General features: G+C 48.2%; 1 protein-coding gene across 1 annotated transcript; it reads right to left on the bottom strand.

The window, feature by feature from the left end:
* Nucleotides 1–12,779: 12,779 nt before the first annotated feature.
* CCDC166 (coiled-coil domain containing 166) lies at nucleotides 12,780–24,634 on the bottom strand. Its single transcript, XM_006119118.3, has 2 exons — nucleotides 24,470–24,634; nucleotides 12,780–13,993 (listed from the first exon to the last, which is right to left on the bottom strand). The coding sequence occupies exon 2, from the start codon at nucleotides 13,966–13,968 to the stop codon at nucleotides 12,991–12,993; it is 978 nt and encodes a 325-aa protein (XP_006119180.1). The 5' UTR covers nucleotides 13,969–13,993; nucleotides 24,470–24,634; the 3' UTR covers nucleotides 12,780–12,990.
* Nucleotides 24,635–25,231: the final 597 nt, after the last annotated feature.

Genomic DNA, 25,231 nt, shown 5'->3' with positions numbered 1-25,231 from the left:
ATAAAGAGAAATGCAAAGTGCTCCACTTAGGAAGGAACAATCAGTTCCATACATACAAGATGGGAAGCGACTGTCTAGGAAGGAGCATGGCGGAAAGGGATCTAGGGGTCATAGTGGACCACAAGTTGAATATGAGTCAACAGTGTGATGCTGTTGCAAAAAAAGCAAATATGATTCTAGGTTGTATCAACAGGTGTGTTGTAAGCAAAACTCGTGAAGTCATTCTGCCGCTCTACTCTGCACTAGTTAGGCCTCAGCTGGAGTACTGTGTCCAGTTCTGGGTGCCACATTTCAAGAAAGATGTGGAGAAATTGGAAAGGGTACAGAGAAGAGCGACAAGAATGATTAAAGGTCTAGAGAACATGACCTATGAAGCCAGGCTTCATGAACTGGGCTTGTTTAGTTTGGAAAAAAGAAGATTAAGGGGGGACATGATAGCGGTTTTCAAATATCTAAAAGGGTGTCACAAGGAGGAAGGAGAAAATTTGTTCCTCTTGGTTTCTGAGGACAGGACAAGGAGTAATGGGCTTAAAGTGCAGCAAGGGAGGTTTAGATTGGACATTAGGAAAAAATTCCTAACTGTCAGGGTGGTCAAATATTGGAATAAATTGCCAAGGGAGATGGTGGAATCTCCCTCTCTGGAGATATTTAAGAACAGGTTAGATAGACATCTGTCAGGGATGGTGTAGACGGAGCTTAGTCCTGCCTTGAGGGCGGGGGGCTGGACTCAATGACCTCTCGAGGTCTCTTTCAGTCCTATTATTCTATGATTCTATGATTCTTCAATGCTGTTAGAGCAATGTATGTGTGATGTAGTGGGGGTACCTTGCTGGTGGCTATGCTGGGCAGTGGGCTGTGGGTGACCTCCACTGGCTGCTGGCTGTAGCACGGCCTAGCAGGGCAGGAGATGAGTCATTGTGCAAAGGGGGCTCCAAACCTGTCTGACCAGCTACCCCCCAGGGAGAGAAACAAAGGAAGGTGGAAAGCCGGCCCTGGCTGGGGGCAGGGCTGGAAGTGAGTTAGTTTCTGTCTGGGAGCATGGAGGAGACAGCCTAGGGAAAGGGGCTGGAATTTAAGGGCCCAGTCTCCCCCATCTCAAGGGGGGCTGAGGCATCCTAGGCCTGCCCTGTAATCAGATGACATCTGTGCTGTGCTGTATCCTGGAGAAGCAATAAACACCTCTATTCTACTGGCTGGTAGAGTCTCTCCGTGCCATTACAGGGATGCAAGAGACAGGAAAGCTTATTTCGAATTTGGTAAACCTCATTCCATGAGGAATAACGCCAAAGTCGAAATAGTTAAATCGAAATAAGCACTGTGTAGACGCTTATTTTGAAATAGGGGGCCTCCAGCCCTTCCCAGGGTGCTCTGGTGGCCACTCTGGGCCAAACCAGGAAAACTCTTCTGCTCCCCCTGCCCCACTCCTAGAGCCCTTAAAGGGGTAGACTCTGGCCACAGTGCCTGTGCCAGCTACAAGCCTGCTAGCACAGAGCCAGCAGTCTGTGCACCTTGCCCAGCATGAGCCAGCAACCCACTGGCACCCAGTCCTCCACCACTCCCCAGGAGCAGGCTGACAGCTCCCAGGACCCTGCCAGGGGCCTCAAAAGGCACCTTCCTGGTCCAGTGTGGAGATCATGGACCTGATTGAGGTTTGAGGGGAGGCCTCCAATGTCCATGATCACCGTGCTAGATGCAGGATGGTGGCCATCTATAGTTGGATGGCTGACAGCCTGGCAACCAAAGGCCACATGTGCACCCAGGAGCAAATGCGCATGAAGATAAAGGAGCTGTGGCAGGCCTATGCCAGGGCCTCAGGGGGCAGCTCCCAACCAGGGGCTGACCCAGACCCATACCCCTATTATGATGCCCTGGACCACATCCTGGGAGGTCAGACTGTCCGTTCCCCCCAGGTGGTCATTGACCCTGGGACAGAGGGCCCTGACCATGGCATGGAGATGGAGGAGGAGGAGGACGATGGCCTGGAGTTGCAGGAGCCTGAAGGGAGTATGGCACTCACCCAGGACCCCCGATGCGTCACAGCAGCCATGTCACTGGTGTCGTCCGAGGCCAGGGAGGCCTTGACATGTGAGTGCCATCACTGTCCCCTTATGTGGGGTGGGGAGGGGGTGGGAGAGGGAGACCAGGGACATGTGGGCCTTGCTGACCACAGAGCACGCAGAAACCTGTGCATGTGCCATGCCACCCTGAGCATGTGGCCCCAGCTGGCTGCCACACAGGGGCCCTGGACTGTTACCCACACGCGTGTATGTATGAAGGAACATGACATGCCCCTGACCCTGGGGAGGGATACTGCATGATGTCCTCCCTCCACAAGCCCCTTCTACACAGAGGCAGGGCACATCTCCCCTCCCCTCTCCCCACCCCCATACTATATACAGCACAAGGGCATCAGTGCAGTCCTGGGCCAGCTTACACTCCCAGGGATAGCAGGACATGCCAAACATGGCCTGTGTGCAATCACATCAGCTCTGATGGTGCGGAGACCTGCCGTCTTTGCCTTACAGACTGGGGCTGGGCTTCACACACTGTGTCCCCAGGGATAACTGACCACTTCTCTTGTTTCTCTACAGCCACAGCAACTACGAGTGCAGGGCGCACCACTCCACCCAGGACATCCTCCCACACCCGGGCACTCAGCAGGCTGACCCGGAACCAGGAGGAGTACCAGCAGCAGCACTTGGGGCTCCTGCAAAGGCAGGAGCACATCCTGGAGCACTGGGTGCATGAAGACCTGCAGCTGCGGCAAGAGAGCTGGCGGGAGCTGCTTGCCCAGGGCCGTGCCATCTGTGACCACCTGCAGACCCTGGTGCAGAGATTGGTGCCTCCTGCTGCTCCAGCTCCTGCTGCCACCCTGTCAGCCAACGGTCAGGGCAGTATGTGTGTGTGTGTGTGTGTGTGTGTGTGTGTGTGTGTGTTTTTGAGAAAAGGTTTAAAGTCCGTGTCTTTACTGCTAGGACCGGGGTCCCGTCGCAGAGGATGGCCAGCAGGCCAACAAACGCCCCTTTATATAGGAAGAGCTTATTACACCTTAGATTTTAGCTGCTAGAACACAGGGTTCCTTTGCAGCGGGCAGCCTGGGAAAGGCTGAAAGGTGCCCCAACGGATCTGTCACCTGGGAGTGACACAGATCCAAACGCCCAAGCTCTTCCTAAGCCTGTCCCTTTATGACCGGCTGAAGTTCTTTTAAATTGTGCTTGGTTCTATTACAGCAACTGAAGGAGTCAGGTTAAAACTTAAACAGTTACAGGTTTATTAAAAGACTTATAAAAGCATATGGTTACAATGGCTATTGCTCTCTTTCTTAACTGTTAGCAAATACAGATTTTAAAAATGGTTACAAAGAAAATAAAGATAGAAAATAGAAATAATAGTACCAAGTGACAGCTTAATCTTTAAAGAGCTCTAAGTCTATGTGTACACTTAAGACAAAGGACCACATCCAGCTACAATTTTTACCCCTTTCTGTGCCTCTCGACTCCAGCGTGTCAGGCCAGGGCCGGTCTCTCAATTCCTAGGAAAGACAAATACGAGGTGGGCGTCCCCTCTGGAACCTCGGGAGATCAAACACCTAACCTGACCAGCAGATAGATGGTAGATTGACACTCAGAGTAAATGTGCTGCTGGACCCATCTTTATACCCCTGGGGGCTCGTATCCTCTTTCTTATCTAAGAGGCTAAATTGTACTGGTCCATTTTGTGACGCCAGTTCTTACAAGCAAGTTTCAAGTTAATTTACACTTGCAAGAGAGATAACTAAATTGTGAGTACTAGACATTTTTTTACTGGGCGAGAGATTCCTCCCCCCGCGGACAGCTGTGTGTTCGTATCAATATGGGTTAAGTCAAGGGCACTCCTTGGCTGCCTCTTGGTCAGCAATTGGCGTATCTCTGTTTACAGCCATTCATGGTCACACAGCCTGGGTCTTCTGCTCTGTGTGCCCTGTATGCTCCAGGCAAGCAAAAATGGATGTTACAGGGGGGGTTCCTGTCTGGCTACACACCCCAGCTATCACTCCCCCTCCCACCTTTTCCTTCCCCCGCTCCCCACCCACTCCACCCTCCATATCCACTCCCCCCTGGAGACACCGAGGCCCCCGCATCTGCAGTGCTGGGAGACAGGTGGACCAGCAAGACCCCCAACCCTGAATTTCTCCTCCCCCCTCCTGCCCTTGCCTCCCCCTTTCAGCTCCCTCCTCCCAAGTTTACCCCTCCCCTCCCCCACCCTCTCACCTCCCTTCTCCCACCCTCATTCCCCCCCCAATTATGTTTAATAAACAGTTTGTTTTTGGCAACACATGTGTATTTATTATACATCAGTAAGGGGGGTTAGGGAGGGGAAAATGGAAGGACATGAGGGTGGAATCATAGAATCATAGGACTGGACGGGACCTCAAGAGGTCATCGAGTCCAGCCCCCCGCCCTCAAGGCAGGACCAAGCTCCACCTACACCATCCCTGACAGATGTCTATCTAACCTGTTCTTAAATATCTCCAGAGAGGGAGATTCCACCACCTCCCTTGGCAATTTATTCCAATATTTGACCACCCTGACAGTTAGGAATTTTTTCCTAATGTCCAATCTAAACCTCCCCTGCTGCACTTTAAGCCCATTACTCCTTGTCCTGTCCTCAGAAACCAAGAGGAACAATTTTTCTCCTTCCTCCTTGTGACACCCTTTTAGATATTTGAAAACTGCTATCATGTCCCCCCTTAATCTTCTTTTTTCCAAACTAAACAAGCCCAGTTCACGAAGCCTGGCTTCATAGGTCATGTTCTCTAGACCTTTAATCATTCTTGTCGCTCTTCTCTGTACCCTTTCCAATTTCTCCACATCTTTCTTGAAATGTGGCGCCCAGAACTGGACACAGTACTCCAGCTGAGGCCTAACTAGTGCAGAGTAGAGCGGCAGAATGACTTCACGAGTTTTGCTTACAACACACCTGTTGATACAACCTAGAATCATATTTGCTTTTTTTATCACACTGTTGACTCATATTCAACTTGTGGTCCACTATGACCCCTAGATCCCTTTCCGCCATGCTCCTTCCTAGACAGTCGCTTCCCATCTTGTATGTATGGAACTGATTGTTCCTTCCTAAGTGGAGCACTTTGCATTTCTCTTTATTAAACCTCATCCTGTTTACCTCTGACCATTTCTCTAACTTGCTAAGGTCATTTTGAATTATGTCCCTATCCTCCAAAGAAGTTGCAACCCCACCCAGTTTGGTATCATCTGCAAACTTAATAAGCGTACTCTCTATCCCAATATCTACAATAAGGCACAAGTGAGGCATGCCAGGGAGACTTCACTCCTTCTCCATCTGGAAGCTCTCCTGCAGGGCCTCCCGGACACCGACAGCCCCTCGATGGGCCTCCCAGCTGGCAGCCATGCAAGGCTGCACGTAGAGGCCAGCCAAGAGGTTGGCCTCTGCCATCCAGGCTGGCAGGAAAGCCTCCCCCTTCATTTCACACAAATTGTGCAGCACACAGCATGCCGCCACCACATGCAGAATATTCCTCTTAGAGAGATCCAGGCAGGTGAGGAGGCATCTAAAATGGGCCTTCAGCCGGCCAAAGGCACCCTCCACCATGATGCGGGCCCTGCCAAGCCTGGCAGTAAAGGCCTGCCATTGAGGTGTCCCATGTAGGGCTTCATGAGCCAGGGCTGTACTGGGTAGGCTGCATCCCCTACCAGGCACACAGGCATGTCCATGTCCCCAACCCTGATCATAGAATCATAGAATCATAGAATAATAGGACTGGAAGGGACCTCAAGAGGTCATCGAGTCCAGCCCCCCGCCCTCAAGGCAGGACCAAGCTCCACCTACACCATCCCTGACAGATGTCTATCTAACCTGTTCTTAAATATCTCCAGAGAGGGAGATTCCACCACCTCCCTTGGCAATTTATTCCAATATTTGACCACCCTGACAGTTAGGAATTTTTTCCTAATGTCCAATCTAAACCTCCCCTGCTGCACTTTAAGCCCATTACCCATTACATGATGTGGTCGCTGAGGAAGAAAGTCACAACGTGCAGCCTCTGGCACACAGGGGTTGCTCCCCAGGAGCAACCCCCCCTGCAATCCTGGCCACCGTGGGCAGTCCGTAGTGCGGCTGGGACAGAACAAGCCCTCCCATGGAGGGGACTTGCACCACCTCCCCCCCCTTTTCCCTGGTGCAGCCCATCCCCTCCTTGCTCCCCTCCCCTCCCCCCCCCAGATCCCCCAGGAGCTGGAGACTGCCATACCTGCATGAGCACTGCTCCGATAGTAGATCTCCCCATGCCAAACTGGTTTGCCGTAGACTGGTAGCTATCTGGCATGGAGAGCTTCCAGAGAGCAATGGCCACATGCTTCTGGAGGGGAATGGTGGGCCTCATGTTCATGTCCCATCGCAGGGGCAAGCCACTCACAGAGCTCGAGGAAGGTGTCCTTCTTCATTCTGAAGTTCTGGGTCCATTGTTGGTCTCCCCAGTGCTCCAGAACGATGTGGTCCACCAGTTGCTGCTGGTGTATAGATGCCAGATGTGGCGGGGTACGTTGGCATCTAGGCACTTCTGCTGCTCCTCCTTGTCCCCCAGGAGGGTCCGGAAGAGGTCCTGGGGGTCAGCCTGCAGCAGATGCTGTGAGGCAGACTCTAGCAATTGCTGCCAGACTTGCAGCAAGACATCCAAAATGAGTACCAGAGTGCCCAGGGGCAGCTCTGGCTCTATGGTGCTGAGTGCTGGGGTGTCCCAAGTCAGGGCAACCAAAGCAGACAGAGACAAAAATGCTTTGCTGTCCCTCAGCGAGGTAGGCAAGCAAGCCGGGAAAGCTGAGAACCTGCTTTTCCAGAGGGGGGCCTTTAAGCACAAGCCTCAGATAGCCTCAGGCAGCAGCCACGCAAAGTAATTCCTGACCTGATGCCCTGCTGGAACCGGTTTCAGCAGGCCTTAAATGCGATTCAGCATCCAATCAGTGTGGATGCACTATTTCAAAATAGCAAAATGCTATTTTGAAATGCATTTTGTGTGTAGATGCATTATTTCGAAATAAATTATTTCGAATGAACTATTTTGAAATAAGATATTTCGAAATAACGCTGTAGTGTAGACATAACCCAAAGCAGCAATGCAGGGAAGACGGGGGGGGAGAGGGGGGAGAATCATGAGTCTCCAGGCAATTGCCATTCACTTCTCTGTTGTCAGAACAGGGCTCATTTTCACTTAATTGCACTGCAAGGTTGGGAAGAGCTCCACACAAAGTTCCAGGAGAGGGGCCATGTACAGACAAAAGTTCTGCACCCTCTGCTCATCATCCCATACCTGAATAATAATAATAATTAATAATTCCCAGGTCCAGAACTGGTACTCCTCCGTGTTCAGCTGCTGTGTGTTTGCTAACAGCAACTGGAAATAGTTTTGTTCCACGGTTTCCAGCAGGGCTACTTGAATGACATTGTCATATTTTGTATGGTGGTTCCTCTTGCAACTTTAAGGCATGTAGTGTTTGCAATGTGCTCATAGCAATAGTGCACAACTGAGTGGTGTACATACTTCTGTAGTGATGGCATGTGCATGGCTATGCCAGCCTTTTGAAAAAAGGTGCAAAATATTATGGAATGCAGATGAAATCAGGGGAGGAGAAAACTGCATCATGGGACATTGAAGTAATCTTTCCAGTTATCATTACAAAATGTTTTGGTCCCCGTGAGGCATTGCAAGCCCTTCCCAAAATTCCTTATGGTGACTTGCAGGGTGGGAGAGCTACCCACAGTGCACTATTTTTTGCACTGATGCTAGTGAAGAAGTGCTCCACTGACCAAATTGGAGGACTGGGCCAAAAGAAATATGATGAGGTTCAACAAGGATAAGTGCAGAGTCCTGCACTTGGGATGGAAGGATCCCAAGCATTGGTACAGGCCACAATGATGGATGTTGCAGAATGAGGGAGTCCTGGTTTGGGGAGGTCCAACCTGTAGTTGGACTCGATGACCTTCCGAGGTCTCTTCCAACCTGATCATTTTATGATACAAGGAGTGTAAGGTAGATATGCACAACTGACTTAATTACTACAGCAGCTGACTTAAGTTTTTGGTGTATACATGCTCTCGGTGTGGTTCTGCCTGAAAATAAATGACTTGGAAGTAACAGGAAGAGGATAAGAATTTTTTTTATTTTTGAACAAGAGAGACTCAATTGCTCTTACCTGGATGTTATAAAGTGACAGTGAGACAGAGCCTAGATTGGAGGCCATACCAACATGACTGTCTGATAGTTCTGGCTTGGGTTATGTCTACGCTACAAAGATAAATTGGAAAAAGAAACACAATCTTTTTCTGATTTACTTCTGAAAGAGCCTTTTCTGAAATTTGGCCCGTCTACACAGGGACAAATTTTGGAAAAAGCCCTCTTGCTGAACATCCCTTCTTCCTCATAAAATGAGGTTTACAGAGATGCTGAAAAAACGTGTTCACTTTTCTGACTTTTTTTCAGAAAAGCGGTCAAGTTCCTTGGATGCGGCAGAGCTTTTCCAGGATACCAAAGGTATCCCGGAAAAGCTCTGCAGTCTAGACATAGCCCCAGTCTTAATCTTATAACCTATATCTTAACCTTTATTTCTTTTTGCTAATCTAAAGACTTTCAGATTCTGTATTCCAGGTGATTAATACATTGTGACCTTGTTTTGAAAAGGCTGCCTGCTGTCACTGAAAATACTCACTAGGAGCATTGTGACATGAAGGGTATAGTACAAATCTCCCACAAGAGTCTGACTAGCCTGGATTAGGAGCCATGGCAACAGAGACAGGGATCTCTGGTGCCTGAATGCCCAGTCTTGGAGGTCATGGACCTGCCTCTGTGGAGCTGTTTGGGTCTTTGAGGCCCAGCACACTAAAAGGGTCACTCCCAAGGGACTGCTAACAGGCTAGGGAATAGTTCAGACCATTATGGATCAGCTAACCCCAGCCATTTCTTATTTTTTCTCTTTATATCCATCATGGAAAACGTTAGCAGGATACTCCAGGGCTGCATCTAGACTGGCAAGATTTTGTGCAAAAGCCCTTGCTTTTGCGCAAAAACTTGCCAGCTGTCTACACTGGCCGCTTGATTTTGCGCAAAAGCACTGACGTTCTACTGTCCGAAATCAGTGCTTCTTGTGCAAATGCTTTGACATTCCCGTTCGGGCAAAAGCCCTTTTGCGCAAAAGGGCCAGTGTAGACAGGCAGCTAAGACGTTTTGCGCAAAAGCAGGCTAAACAGAAAAAAGCCCTATGGATGCTAGCAGACTCCATAGCCACAGTCGGCTCCCTGGACTTCCTGGTAACCTGAGACCCCTTAAAGCAGATGCAGGAGACCATCTTGGATCTCTGGACAGAGGTCTGCCACGTGGCCCCTGCCGTCCAGCAGACATCCCGCAGCAGGATAGCAGCTCCGGGGGGGGGGATCAGCCACCTGCACCCCCAGCGCAGGAGGCCCCCAGGGGCCGAAAACGACAAGCCCCATCCTGGTCCTCGGGGGAGCTGGACACCTTGCTGGACTTGTAGCAGGAGGAGGAGGCCCTCCACGACACCCGGTCCCGGTGCCAAAACGCCGAGATCTTTGCCCGCATGGCCCAGGCGCTCACCCACCAGGGCCATCCAGCCCGGACCCTCGAGCAAGTCTGGGCGAAAGTAAAGGAGCTGTGCCTGGACTACATGCAGGCCAGCGAGGGCCAGAGGGCAGGGACCGACACCTGCCCCCATTACCACCGGCTCCACACCATCCTCGGCCAGCCAGCCCCTCGAGCCCCGGACGTCCCCATTGACAGCAGCATGCGCCCCCTGTCAGCCGACGGTCAGGGCAGTGTGTGCATGTGTGTTACACCCAAGTCTTCAACTGCTGAGACACAAAGTCTCATTGCAGCGGGCAGCCTAGGAGGCTGGAGGGCGCCCCGAAAAATAGTTTAACGTTCGTGACTTTACTGCTAGGACCGAGGTCCCGTCGCAGAGGGTAGCCAAACAGGCTAACAGACGCCCCAGTGTGTACAGGAAGAGCTTATTACACTTCAGATTTTAGCTGCTAGAATTCATAATTCCTTCGCAGCGGGCAGCCCAGGAAAGGCTGAGAAGTGCCCCAGTGAACCCTGTCACCTGGGAGTGACACAGATCCAAACGCTCAAGCTCTTCCTATAACTGTCCCTTTATGACCGGCTGAAGTTCTTTTGTTTGTGTTCGGTTCGGGTACAGCAGCACGGGTTCAAGTCAGAAGCTTGACACTCACTGGCTTATTTATAGGAGAAAGAAAGAGAAAAGAAATAAAGAAACTTGGTTCAGTGTATATATTTTATAAGTGAATGAGGGCACCCCACTTGTTCCCAAAGTTTATAGCTAAATCACCTTACCAAAGGTGATTTACAATAGAAATGAAGCAGTTTGACTTTAAGAAAACTATAATAAAGTAACTAACTTACAACAGAGAGACAATTAGAGTGTACACATAAAGAAAACACATTGCAGGTACAATTCTCACCCCTGCGTTCCAGACTTGGCGTGGCCAGCGTCTTTCTCTCAATCCCTCGGGAAGAAGTAGGGCGAGGTTGGGCGTCCCACGGACCTCGGGAGACAATCAATACCTGCCAGCAGGTGTAGGTGATTGGAGCTCAAATTGGGCGGGCAACTCAACCCTCTTTATACCCCTTGGGTCACATGGGCTTCTTCCTGGTCTCAAGTGGCCAATTAGGAAAAATGGCTTTGAATGCCAAGTTTCCCACGAAGGGTGCAAAGCATAATTCACACCTGGGAAGATGCAGACAATGGGCACCTCTGGTATGTGATGGGCGAAGATTCCTCTCCCGAGACAGTGCAGGCATGTCAATTACTGATACTAGCCATCACGGCGACGGGAGGCCTCCCAGTCGTCAGCTAGCCCAGGGTATGTCTACACTACCCCGCTAGTTCGAACTAGCGGGGTAATGTATGCATACCGCACTTGCTAATGAAGCCCGGGATTTGAATTTCCCGGGCTTCATTAGCATAAGCGGGGAGCCGCCATTTTTAAATCCCCGCTGCTTCGAACCCCGTGTAGCGCGGCTACACGGGGCTCGAACTAGGTAGTTCGGACTAGGGTGCCTATTCCGAACTACCGGTACACCTCGTTTCACGAGGAGTACCGGTAGTTCGGAATAGGACCCTAGTCCGAACTACCTAGTTCGAGCCCCGTGTAGCCGCGCTACACGGGGTTCGAAGCAGCGGGGATTTAAAAATGGCGGCTCCCCGCTTATGCTAATGAAGCCCGGGAAATTCAAATCCCGGGCTTCATTAGCAAGTGCGGTATGCATACATTACCCCGCTAGTTCGAACTAGCGGGGTAGTGTAGACATACCCCCATTTACTGTCTGGTTTCTGTTTATGGTAGAGTCAGGGACAGGCACCACACCTGCGTTCCCAGGGTATCAAAGGCTAACTGCCTTTCTCTTGCTCTCTGGGGGGGGAGAACAAGATGGGGTTCGTGAAAAAACAAGATGGGGTTTGTGTCTGGCTACAACCCCCCCCCCCCGCTTCACCAGGACCACTGAGACGGGGGAAGGAGACAGCAGCAGTGTGTTGGAGGACGAGACCAGCACTGCCACCCTGCAGGCCCCCTCTGGCAGCCTCGACGTTTCCCGCGCATCCTCGGAGGCCGGGGAAGGATCCACCGGTGAGTGTTGCACTTTGCACTCACAAGGGTGGGGGGGCGGGGAGCCAGGCACCCGGAGGGGGGTGGGGGAGAGCACGTCACTCAGGCCACGTGAGCTGGATGGGCTGTGTAGCATTAGGCAGTATGCAGCACATGCAACCATGTGGCCGCAGCAGGCAGCTCCAGGGCACGCCTGTGACTATGCTGCTCACATACATCCGGCAGGACCGGAGGGGAAGGGTGGATGCTGTCTGGATGCCAGGGTGGAAGGGGAAGGGTGGATGCCGGGGCCCCAGGCACCTCTGCAAGAGTGCAGCACGCAGAACGGCACACTGTCCCATGCCTGGCTGTGAAGCACAGCCAGCTGCTCCTGGGAAAACTGCAGCATCACAAACCGTGAGCGTGGCCCCTACTGAGCCCCTCGCCTGCTCTCGGTGCCTTGACTGGCTCCCCGAGGGAAGTCCCCACTGCGGCCACACATGTCCCTGGGCTACGTGTGTGAGGTCTAGTGGGAGGGAGAAGGGGGGAAGTGCTTGGGCTGCTCCTACGGCCGCCTGAGTTTTGCTGCAAGGATGGGACACTCCCCAGTCACTCTCCTGGTTCCTTCCAGGAGATATCCCACGCGATGGGGATCTGAGAGCCCAGACCATGTCTGCCAGATGTGCTCCCAGAGGAGTAATGGTAGAAAGCCTAATTCGAACTACCTACTCCGTGCCGCGTGTAGCCGCGGGCACGGAGTCCGAACTACCGGGGATTTTAAAATGGCGGCGCCCGGCAAGATGCAAATGAAGCCCGGGATATTTAAATCCCGGGCTTCATTTGCAACTTTGATTGACTAAATTAACCACCCTAGTTCGAACTAGGGTGGTAGTGTAGACATACCCTCAGTGACTTGGGTTTGGAAAACTGGAGTACGTAAGGATAGCAGGCTTTCAGGAGTTCAAGTCTGCAGTGTGTACAAACACAGCATGGGATGACTGCATGTCCCAGAGGCAGCAGGCATCACAAAATAGACTTTCAGATATCTCTGCTCTGTGCCATGTAAAGGTTCCTCAGCTGGCCTGAGAACCCATCTTTACAACCTCATGAGATTATACCCTCAGAAACAAGTATCTGTACTCAAGAACTTCTTGCCTTTTTAATTTATTTTTATTGTTCTTCTCTCCATTCCCTCCTCTGTCTTTTTTTTAATCCAAGATGTAATCTGCTGGTGTGGGAAGCATACATTTATTGATCATCCTAGTTTCTCTCCAGAGAGGGAAATTTTAAGTTACTTATTTTTTGGAGAAAAGGGATTGAACTTTCAAATGTCATTAACTATAAAAGTTAAATATAACTTTATTGTGATTTATTGCTAGTGAGGGAAGTAGGGATGTGTCTGATCTGGTCTGATGTGATGCTTTTGAGGGAGCTGCCAAAGCTGTTGATTTTCTTGTCTGAGCCCTGTGTCACATGTTGCTTTAACCAATGGCGCATGCGTGCAAGGTCTTGGCTATAATGGTGCTCCCGAATGAGTTGCTGTTGTTGTTCTCTCAGTTGAAGCTTGAACAATTTGAGGATGTGTGAGCGTCGGATGAGGCTGAGAAGTTCATGGCGCAGTCGCCAATTCTCTGCTTTCACCTGCTTGGTATGATGGATTAGGCTGCGTACAGCTTCCTCTTCAGCTCTCTTGGCCAGAGACTGAACCTTCTGATGAGAGTCCAGCTCATATTCAGCTTTTGCTTGCAGGAATTTGCTCTTGACCTTGTGCATTTGCTCTGAGTGCTGGATTTTTGTGATCAGCAGTTCTTTCTCCAGCTCCTTGATTCTACTCAGTTGTTCCAACTGCAGGTCCTTGAAGGGTTGCAAGTCTTCAACCTCCTTGTTCATAAGAGAATACTTTGTCTCCATCTCCATCAGTTGGTTCCTCACCTCCTTCTCTTTATCTGTGTACTGTGAGATCAGCTCTTCCTTCTGCTTTCGGATCTGTGCCAGATCAGAGTGGTTCTGGTCATTTAGTGTGATGATAGCATTTTGACATTTCTGAGTGTGTTTGCTTATATAGGTCACATAGGCTTTACTGTCCTCCTGAATCTTCTGAGCCTCCTTATCCAGGAACTCATTCTCCCACAGGAAGTGCTCTATTCGCTTCATGTACGTGTTCACATGATCAGTCAGGATCTTATATTCCTTCTGCAGATACTGCTCTCTCTCTCTCACAAACGGTTCTGTGCTGCTCCTTGCCTTAGATATATCACCTTCTTTTCTATTTGTTCCTTGCTTGCGTTCCCCAAAACCATTAGCTTTTTGTTCTGGCTTCTTTTTCTTGGATGCCATGTTCAGTGCTGGGGTGCTAGGTATACTAGCAAAATACAACAGCGTAAGGGTAATTATATATTGTAGGTGAAGAACTAGAAACATATATTTAAAGTTGGCTAACTCTTCCCATTTCCTGTTTTTAACTGATTGAAATATTGGCAGATTTTAATTGGTTGGCCTGAAATTTTCATGCTTGATCTCTTATTCAGGTTGAATTTGGGAGGGGTTGTGTGGCCAGGACTAGAATGACAGTACTGAATGACAGTATCCTATCTTTCAACAGTGGCCAGTGCTAGGTGCATCAGAAGGGGTGGACAGAACAAGTAATCATCAGGTGGTCCATCCCCTGTCACCCATTTCCAGCTTCTGGCAAACTAAGGCTAGACACACCTCCCTGCCCATCCTGCCTAAAAGCCATTGATGGACCTATCCTCCATGAATTTATCTATCTCTTTTTTTAACCCTGTTATAATTTTAGCCTTTAAAACATCCTCTGGCAAAGAGTTCCATAGATTGACTGTGCATTATGTGAAGAAGTACTTCCTTTTGTTTGTTTTAAACAAGCTATCTATTAATTTAATTTGGTGACCCCTAGTTCTTGTGTTATGGGAAGGATTACATAATGCTTCTTTATTAACTTTTTTCACACCAGTCATGATTTTATAGATCTCTATTATATCCGCCCTTGGTCATCTCTTTTCAAAGCTGAAAAGTCCCAGTTTTATTCATCTGTCCTTATATGGCAGCCGTTCCATATCCCTAATTATTTTTGTTGCTCTTTTATGAACTGTTATCAATGCTAAGATATCTTGCTTGAGATGAAGCAACCATATCTGCATGCAGTACACAAGATGCAGGTGTACCATGGAGGTAATAAGATACTCTCTGGGGGTATGTCTACACTACCCCGCTAGTTCGAACTAGCGGGGTAATGTATGCATACCGCACTTGCTAATGAAGCCCGGGATTTGAATTTCCCGGGCTTCATTAGCATAAGCGGGGAGCCGCCATTTTTAAATCCCCGCTGCTTCGAACCCCGTGTAGCGCGAGGAGTAACGCGGAGTAACGGTAGTTCGGAATAGGCACCCTAGTCCGAACTACCTAGTTCGAGCCCCGTGTAGCCGCGCTACACGGGGTTCGAAGCAGCGGGGATTTAAAAATGGCGGCTCCCCGCTTATGCTAATGAAGCCCGGGAAATTCAAATCCCGGGCTTCATTAGCAAGTGCGGTATGCATACATTACCCCGCTAGTTCGAACTAGCGGGGTAGTGTAGACATACCCTGTCTTATTCTCTGTCCCTTTCTTAATGATTCCCAACATTCTATTTTCTCTTTTGACTGCTGCTGCACATTGAGTGGATGGTTTCAGAGAACTATCCATAATGACTACAAGATATCTCTCTTGAGTGGTAGCAGCTAATTTGGGCTACATAATTTTATACTTATAATTAGGATTATGTTTTCCAATATGCATTACTTTGCATTTATGAACATAAAAATTATTCTGCTAATTTATTGTCCAGTCACCTAGTTTTGTGAGATTACTTTGAAGATCTTCACAGTCTGCTTTGGACTTAATTATCTTGATCACTTTAGCATAATCAGCAAATTTTGCCACCTCACTGTTTATTCCTTTCTCCAGATAATTTATGAATATGTTGGACTAGAATTGGTCCCAGGGTGTACCCTTGGGGGATATCACCAGTTACCTCTTTCGATTCTCAAATCTGACCATTCATTCCTACCATTTGTTTCCTCTCTTTTAATCAGTTAAAGAAGTGGACAGGGGGCTGCAGACAGGAGTAGTTGAGAGGGAGCACAAGAGATCCGAACACTGAACAGGCGAGTGTACTAGTTTTTGGCATGAGTGAGTTTGCTTGACTGTTTGCATTTTGTTTCTGTTTCTATTGCAGGTGATTTCAGTTAATGTGGCAATTGGGATTGGGTGTCTGGGAGCGTTTGATCTTTTGTTTCCTTGATTCCCTTTGATCAGCCTCATTCAGCCTTGGGATCAGTTTGCCCCATGTGGCTAACGAGGGGGAAGGCCTGACTTAGGTGAGCATGTTTCAAAAGCCAGAGGCAGACCAACCAGGGGACTGAAGTGGACAGGGGTCTGCAGATGGAGAAAGTTGAGAGGGAGTGCAAGAGATCCCACTGCTGAACAGGCCACCAAGACAGTGTTCTAGCTTTGGTGTGAGTGAGTTTGCTTGACTGTTTATTTTTCTGTTGCAGTTGGTGTGGCGGTTGGGATTGGATATCTGGGGGGGTTGATCTTTTGTTCCCTTGATCAGTCTCACTCAGCCTTGGGATCAGCCTCCCCCTATGTGACTATATAGGGGGTAGGCCTGACCTAGGTGAGCAGGCTTTAAAAGCCAAAGGCAGAGCAACCAGAGAAGCGAAGCAGAACAGAGAGCTGCAGACAGGGGAGCTTGAGAGGGCCTCCTAATATGGTTAGGAAGACCTGCAACACTCGTGCCACCACTGCTTCTGTCACCTCCACCTGCACCTGTAGCCAGATAGACCACCTGACTACAGATGCCTCTACCCAGATCCTGGTGTGGTTTTGCAGGGACTGTGGCTTGCAACTTCCACTTATTGAAATCCAGGCTGGGGAGACCATTCAATGTGAAAGGTGTCTGCTGGTGGAATCTCTCAGGAAGCAGGTGGGAGAACTAGAGGAGGAGGTGACTAGGCTAAGGAGTATTCGAGCCCATGAGGAATTCTTTGAGAGTATTCATGTGGAGACCACTCATGCTGAGGAAGCTATCCCATTACAAAAGACTGCTGGCACACCATTGGTAGAGGAGGACATGGCTCTCTTTCAGGGGGGACTCTGGCAGCTCATCACTTCTGGCAGCAGGCAGTACTCCACCCCTGCTCCCAACCTTCCCACTGTGGTTTTAGAGAATCATTACACGGTTCTGGTTACAGGAGATAAAGAATCACCGTCTAAAGAGGAGAAGCCATGTACCCCTAAGTCTGAGAGGTCTGCAGCCACCACTGCAAAGAAGAAGGGTAGGGTAGTAGCAGTTGGAGACTCTCTTCTGAGGGGGACAGAGACACCTATCTGTCGCCCTGACATGTCATCTCAAGAGGTATGCTGCCTCCCAGGGGCCCGTATCCGAGATGTTAAGAGGGCACTGTTGAGGATTATCTAGCCCTCTGACTACTACCCCATGCTACTCATCCATGTGAGCACTAATGATACTGCAAGGTGTGACCTTGAGCAGATCAAGAGTTGTAGTAAGATGAAGGGCTAAAACATAAGCCCATGTAGCATAGGCCTGGTCTGAGGCCTGAGGCCTAGCTAACAGGCAAAATTTAGCTAACATAAAGCAAAGCTAAGCTGTGAGCAAAGGCCTGCCTCTTGCTCACAGCTTAGCTTTGCTTTATGTTAGCCAAGTTTTGTCTGTGAGGAGTGGATACGAAGGTCTTCTTTAATGAGTGGTACCATGTGATTTCAACTTAAGACCAGCACCAATTACCAGGGTTGCCCGGTGTCTGGTTTTGAACTGGACGGTCCAGTATTTGAGCTTTCTGTTCAGGAACCCAACTTAGAAAATATAAATGTCCGGTATGTTCTAAATAAGATGTAATGTAGATTGTGATGTAATGTCAAGCATGTCTGGTATTTTAGTTGAAACCATCTGGCAACTCTACCAATTACTGTTCTGCACCTGGGCCTATTACCAGTTTGTGTTTTGCACTCTCAACCCAGTTTGTGCCAAGTTCTGTGAGCAAGGGCCTATCTCTTGCTCACAGCTTAGCTTTGCTTTATGTTTTGTCTGTTGTTAGCTAGGCCTCAGGCTTCAAACAAGGCCTGTGCTACATGGGCTTATGTTTTAGACCTTCATCTTACTACAGAAGTGACTACAGGGCTCTGGGAAGATGGGTAAAGGAGTTTGGAGCACAGGTGGCATTCTCTTTAGTCCTTCTCGTCAAAGGTAGAGGCCCAGGCAGAGACAGGTGATTCCTGGAGGTGAATGCTTGGCAACAAAGATGGTGTTGACAGGAGGGATTTGACTTCCTTGGCCATGGGATGCTGTTCCAAGAAGAAGGACTGCTAAGCAGAGATAGGGTTTACCTTTCAAGGAAGGGGAAAGAGAGTATTTGGATATAGACTGGCTAGCCTAGTGAGGAGGGTTTTAAATTAGTTCCAGTGGGGGCAGGTGACTGAAGCCCGCTGGTACATGAAAATCATGGAGACCTGGGAGATGGCTCAGAATTGGGAGGGAGCATGGGCTATAATAGCAGTAATAAAGGACAGGCAGAGAGAACTGGGGTGGGGGGGAGGCGGGACTGAAATCAGTATCTTAGATGCCTATATACAAATGCAAGAAGTATGGGAAATAAAAGGAAGAACTTCAAGTGCTAAAAAATAAACACAACTATTACTAAGTTGGCATCACAGAGACATGGTAGGATAATACACACGATTGGAATAAAATATAGCTTACTCAGGAAGAGAAAAATGGAGGAGGTGTTGCCTTATATATTAAAAATGTATATACTTGGACTGAGGTGGAGATGGACATAGGAGACAGACTAGTTGAGAATCTCTGGGTTAGGTTAAAAGAGGTAATAACCAAGGGTGATGTCATACTAGGATTCTACTACAGACCACCTACCCAAGCAGAAGAGGTGGATGAGGCTTTTTTTAAACCACAAAATCATCTAAAGTTCAGGATTTGGTGATGATGGAGGACTTAAACTATCCAGGCATATGTTAGGAAACTAACACAGCAGGACACAGATTATCCAGTAAGTTCTTGGACTGCATTGGAGACAATTTCTTATTTCAGAAGGCTGAGAAAGCAACTGGGGGGGGGAAGCTATTCTAGATTTGATTTTAACAAATAGGGAGGAACAGGTTGAAAATTTGAAAGTGGAAGGCAGCTTGGGTGAAACTGACCATGAAATCATAGAGTTCATGATTCTAAGGAATGGTAGGGTATGTCTACACTACCACCCTAGTTCGAACTAGGGTGGTAATGTAGGCAACCGGAGTTGCAAATGAAGCCCGGGATTTGAATTTCCCGGGCTTCATTTGCATAAAGCCGGGCGCCGTTTTTCATGAGGAGTAACGGTAGTTCGGACTAGGAAGCCTAGTCCGAACTACCTAGTCTGTGCCGCATGTAGCCGCGCAGCACGGAGTCTGCACTAGCGGACATTTAAAAATGGCGGCGCCCAGCTTTATGCAAATGAAGCCCAGGAAATTCAAATCCCGGGCTTCATTTGCAACTCCGGTTGCCTACATTACCACCCTAGTTCGAACTAGGGTGGTAGTGTAGACATACCCTGATAGCTTTCTTTGATAGGATAACAAGTCTTGTGGATAAAGGAGAAGCAGCTGACATGGTATGCCTAGACTTTAGTAAGGCATTTGATACGGTCTTGCATGAACTTCTTATCAGTAAATTAGGGAAATACAACTTAGATGGGGCTGCTATAAGGTGGGTGCATAACTGGCTGACTAGCTGTTCTCAGAGAGTAGTCATTAACGGCTCTCAGTCATGCAGGGGCCTGTTTTGGGACCGGTTCTGTTCAATATCTTCATCAACAATTTAGATGATGGAATAGAGATCACGTTTATTAAGTTTGCAGTTTGTACCAAATTGGGGGGCGGGGAGGGGTGTTGCAAGCACTTTAGAGGACAAGGTCATAATTCAAAATTATCTGGACAAACTGGAGAAATGGTCTGAGGTAAATAGGATGAAGTTTATTGAGGACAACTGCAAAAAACTCCACTTAGGAAGGAACAATCAGTTTCACACATAGGCTACGTCTACACTGGCATGATTTTCCGAAAATGCTTTTAACAGAAAACTTTTCCATTAAAAGCATTTTTGGAAAAGCGCGACTAGATTGGCAGGATGCTTTTCCGCAAAAGCACTTTTTGCGGAAAAGCGTCCGTGGCCAATCTAGACGCGCTTTTCTGCAAAAAAGCCCTGATCGCCATTTTCGCGATCGGGGCTTTTTTGCGGAAAACAGTACTGTGCTGTCTACACTGGCCCTTTTGCGCAAAAGTCTTTCCGAAAAAGACTTTTGCCCGAATGGGATCTGCATAGTATTTCCGGAAAAGCACTGACGATCTTACATGAGATCGTCAGTGCTTTTCCGGAAATTCAAGCGGCCAGTGTAGACAGCTGGCAAGTTTTTCTGGAAAAGCGGCTGATTTTCCGGAAAAACTTGCCAGTCTAGGCACAGCCATACAGAATGGGAAGTGATTGTCCAGGAAAGAGTACTGTTGAAAGGGATTTAGGGGTCATAGTGGACAAGTTAAACATGAGTCAACAGTGTGACACTGTTGCAAAAAGCAAACATGATTCTGGGATGCATTAACAGGAGTGTTATGAGCAAGACACGATAAGTCATTCTTCTTCTTCTCTACTTTACACTGATTAGGCCTAGATGTGGAGAAATTGGAGAAGGTCCAGAGAAGAGCAACAAAAATGATGAAAGGTCTAGAAAGCATGACCTATGAGGGAAGACTGAAAGAATTGGGCTTGTTTAGTTTAGAAAAGAGAAGACTGAGGGTACGTCTACACTACAGCGCTAGTTCGAACTAACTTAGTTCGAATTAGTTAATTCGAACTAAGCTAGTTCGAACTAACGCGTCTAGAACTAAAAACTAGTTCGAACTAGCGTTTTGCTAGTTCGAACTAGTAAGTCCACATTGAGTGGACTCTGAACAGGGCTTAAGGATGGCCGGAAGCAGTGCCGGCAGGGCATAAAAGGAGGACTTAGAGCATGGAGCTGCTGTCTCAGGCTAGCCGAGGGCTGCGCTTAAAGGGTCCCGACCCCCACCCCGGACACACAGTTCTAAGGGGTGCCCCGCTTCCAAAGAAGTTCTGGCTTGGAGTGCCCACACTGGGCACATCACACCACTCGGCCATCAGCCCGGCTGCACTTGCCGCAGGCTGCCATCTGGGGAGAGGGAGTAATTGGGGGGCTGCAGGAGAGCTTCCACCCCCAGAAGCCCGCAGAGCCAGCCCAGTCCTCCCCATCGGGGGCTCGTACCCCATTCCTCCCTCACCTCCTTCCACTTACCCTTCCCTAGCCCCTCTTCTTATTGATGTACAAAATAAAGATAACGTTTCTTCCAACATTGACTCTGTCTTTATTGAAAAAAACTGGGGGACACTGGGAAAAGGAGGTGGGAGAGGGGAAGAGAAAGGCTGGGAGAGGGGAGGGCAACTAACATGATCAGGGGTTGGGAACAGGTCCCAGATGAAGAAAGGCTACAGAGACTGGGACTGTTCAGCTTAGAAAAGAGGAGACGGAGGGGGGACAGGATAGAGGTCTCTAAAAGCAGGGGTTGGGTGGAGAGGGTGCATTCAGAAAAGTTCTTCCTGAGTTCCCCTAAAGAAGGACTAGAGGACACCAAAGGAAAGGAATGGGTAGCAGGCTTGAAACTAGTAAGAGAAAGTTGTTCTTCTTGACAAAGCAAATAGTTAACCTGTGGAACTCCTTGCTGCAGGAGGCTGTGAAGGCTACAACTAGAACAGAGTTTAAAGGGAAGTGAGATAAAGTGATGGAGGTTGGGTCCATGGAGTCCTATTAGCCAGAGGGTAGGAGTGGTGTCCCTGCCCAAAGTTTGTGGAAGGCTGGAGAGGGATGGCACGAGACAAATGGCTTGGTCATTGTCTTCAGTCCATCCCCTCCAGGGTCCCTAGGGTTGGCCGCTGTTGGCAGACAGGCTACTGGGCTAGATGGACCTTTGGTCTGACCCAGGACGGCCATTGTAAGCTCAGGGCTCAGTGTCGGGGGTCTCAGTGGACCCCCTTGATTTTCATGCACACCTGGTCCTGGGTGGCCAGGCTGGCAGCTCTCCTGCCCTAGACAGCCACTTTCCTGTGCCTAGTGCGGAGATCGTGGACGAGGTCCACGATGTCCGCACTAGCCCAGGAAGGTGCCCACCTCTTGCGGTCCAGGGCAAGCTCCCGGGAGCCGCCAGCCTGGTCCCGGCAAGAGGGGGTGGGCTGGGGGGCATCGGGTGGGTGGCTCTGTGCCGTGCCAGGTGCAGGGTCTGCTAGCTGGGTGCTGGCAGGCTTGCACCTGGCACGGGCACCGTAGCCAGCCCGTGCCCCTTTAAGGGGTCCGGGGCCGGGAGGGGGGCATAGAGTTTCCCTGGTGTTGGCCAGAGTGGCCACCAGGGAAACCTGGGGAGGGCTAGCCTCCCACTAGTTCGAACTAAAGGGCTACACAGCCCTTAGTTCGAACTAGCTAGTTCGAACTAGGCGTTAGTCCTCGTAAAATGAGGTTTACCTAGTTCGAACTAAGCGCTCCGCTAGTTCGATTCAAATTCGAACTAGCGGAGCGCTAGTGTAGCACCTATTAAAGTTAGTTCGAACTAACGTCCGTTAGTTCGAACTAACTTTGTAGTGTAGACATACCCTGAGAGAGGATATGATAGCAGTTTTCAAGTATCTAAAAGGGTGTTACAAGGAGAGAGAAAAATTTGTTCTCCTTGGCCTCTGAGGATAGCATAAGAAGCAATGGGCTTAAATTGCAACAAAGGAGGTTTAGGTTGGACATTAGGAAAAATTTCCTACCTGTCAGGATGGTTAAACACTGGAATAAGTTGCCTAGGGAGGTTGTGGAATCTCTATCGCTGGAGATATTTAAAAGGAGGTTGGATAGACATCTCTCAGGGATGATCTGGAGGGTGCTTGGTCCTGCCCTGAGTGCAGGGAACTAGATTTGATGATCTCTCAAGATCCTTTGCAGTTCTAGTATTCTATGATTTATCAGTCCATGAGAGGACCTTCTCTCTTATCCCATTACAAAATACTTTGCTTAAGAGCCTTTAGTGAGGAACCTGGTCAAAGGCTTTCTCAAAATCTAAGTACGTTATCTCCACTGGACTCCCCGGCTGTGTCTAGACCGGCCAGTTTTTCCAGAAAATCAGCCGCTTTTCCAGAAAAACTTGCCAGCTGTCTACACTAGCCGCTTGAATTTCCGCAAAAGCACTGACTTCCTACTGTAAGAAATCAGTGCTTCTTGCGGAAATACTATTCTGCTCCCGTTCAGGCAAAAGTCCCTTTTGTGCAAAGCTTTTTCAGAACTCTTGTGTGAATGCCATCTGGTCCTGGTGACTTGTTATTATTTAGTTTATCAATTTGTTCCAAAACCTCCTCTAATGACTCCTCAGTCTGGGACAATTCCTCACATTTGTCACCTTAAAAAATGGCTTAGGTTTGGGAATCTCTCTCACGACCTCAGTTGTGAAGACCAATGCAAAGAATTAAGTTTGTTTCTCTGCAATGACTTTATCATTCTTGTGTGCTCCTTTAACATCTTGATTGTCCAGTGGCCCCACTTGTTATTTATCAGGCTTCCTGCTTCTGATGTACCTAAAAATGTGCTATTACTTTTTGAGTTTTTGGCTAGCTGTTCTTCAAATTCCTTTTTGGCTTACCTAATTATATGTGTATACTTCATTTGATGACGTTTATGCTCCTTTCTACTTTCATCATTAGGATTTAACTTCCACTTTTTTTTTAAAGATGCCTTTTTATCTCTCATTGCTTCTTTTACTTGGTTGCTAAGCCATGATGTCATTTTTTTTGGTCCTTTTACTATGTTTTAAAATTTGGGTATACATTTAAATTGAGCCTCTGTTATGGTGCCTTTGAAAAATGTGCATGCATTTTGCACGGATTTCATTTTTTGGCACTGTACCTTTTAATTTCTGTTTAACCTCCTTATTTTTGCATAGTTCCCCTTTCTGAAATTCAATGCCACAGTGTTGGGCTGATGTGGTGGTTTCCCACTATAGGGATGTTATTATGGTCACAGTTTCCAAGTGGTCTAGCTATAGTGACCTCTTGGACCAGATCCTGGACTTCACTTAGGACTTGCCTCTCGTCTTGTGGATTCCAGAACCAGCTGCTTTAAGAAGCAGTCATAGAATCATAGAATCATAGAACTGGAAGAGACCTCAGAAAGTCATCAAGTCCAGCCCCCTGCTCTAGGCAGGCCCAATTCCAACTAAATCAACCCGGCCAGGGCTTTGTCAAGCCGAGACTTAAACACCTCTAGGGATGGAGACTCCACTACTTCCCTAGGTAACCCATTCCAGTGCTTCACCACCCTCCTAGTGAAATAGTTTTTCCTAATATCCAACCTGGACCTTTCCTACCACAACTTGAGCTTTTAAGCAGTCATTTAAGGTGTCAAGAAACTATCTCTCTATCCCTTCCTAAGGTGACATGTTCCCAGTCAATATGGGAAATCCCCCATTATTATTGAGTTTTTTTTTATTTTTATAGCCTTTCTATATGAAAGGCTGATTGGAATAGCAGGGGGGCATAGAGGTCAGGACTGAGAGATTTTTGACAGAATTGTGTGAGTTTAGGAAGATGGATGAAAGATCTATAAGGGTCAAATTCTCTGTGTGTGGAAAGGCCTATAATGTTTCCAGGCTTGTGAAAGAAGGCCCCAGAATTCAGAGCTCCAAGGGAGCCCTGAAAGGTCTGAAGCATATATTTGAAACTCTCTAACCTCCATTGTCTTACCTTCTCTCCCACTCTTGATCTTAATAAACTTTCAGGTAGTTTCTCTATCTATGAACTCCCAGGAAGTAATAGAATAGTAATTTCTGACAGCTGGACCGATCATCAGCTGTGTGGCTTTGCCACATAGTAAGAAGTCGAACACACTAGTGTGATTGGCCTTTCTTGAAAGTTGTGTGTATCCAAGGTGACAGAATATCATGACATCACAGGGCAAGTTCTATCTGTCCATGCTGATGGATGGGCAGGGTCCAATATATAGAGCAACTATGTAGGTGCATAAATTAACACGTAATTGTCTTTGTGTCAGAATATTCTTAATAACAATGCTCTAGATATTTGAGCATCTTTTAATTATTGCTCTCATCTCTTTCATTCCCCAGTCTAATGCTCATGATTGCAAATTAAACCCTCAAAATCTGACTTGTGTATAAGCACATCTGTCTATCAAACCATTCATATCAATGGGGCATTAATTTGGAAGCCTGATGATAATTTTTAAATTTCAATATTGTTAAGTGTTTATATAAGTGACTAAAAGGAATGAAAATATAAGGGTCCGACATACTTATTAATTGCAGTGTGCTAGATAATGTTAAAATGTTATAGCTTCATGTATCTATTTATAAAGATGACATGAATTCATTGTAATTCAGGAGGATGGTAAGAGTCCAACAATGGCATTTGTTACAATACAGGAAAATATTGGGGTCCTGTTATCATTTAGCAGGGACATCATTAATTGTGCTGCTACTTTTCGGATGG

This window comes from Pelodiscus sinensis, chromosome 2 (genome assembly GCF_052426305.1).
Source record: "Pelodiscus sinensis isolate ZL-2025 chromosome 2, ASM5242630v1, whole genome shotgun sequence".
Lineage (NCBI taxonomy): Eukaryota > Metazoa > Chordata > Testudines > Trionychidae > Pelodiscus > Pelodiscus sinensis.
This window is presented reverse-complemented; position numbering and strand designations above follow the sequence as displayed.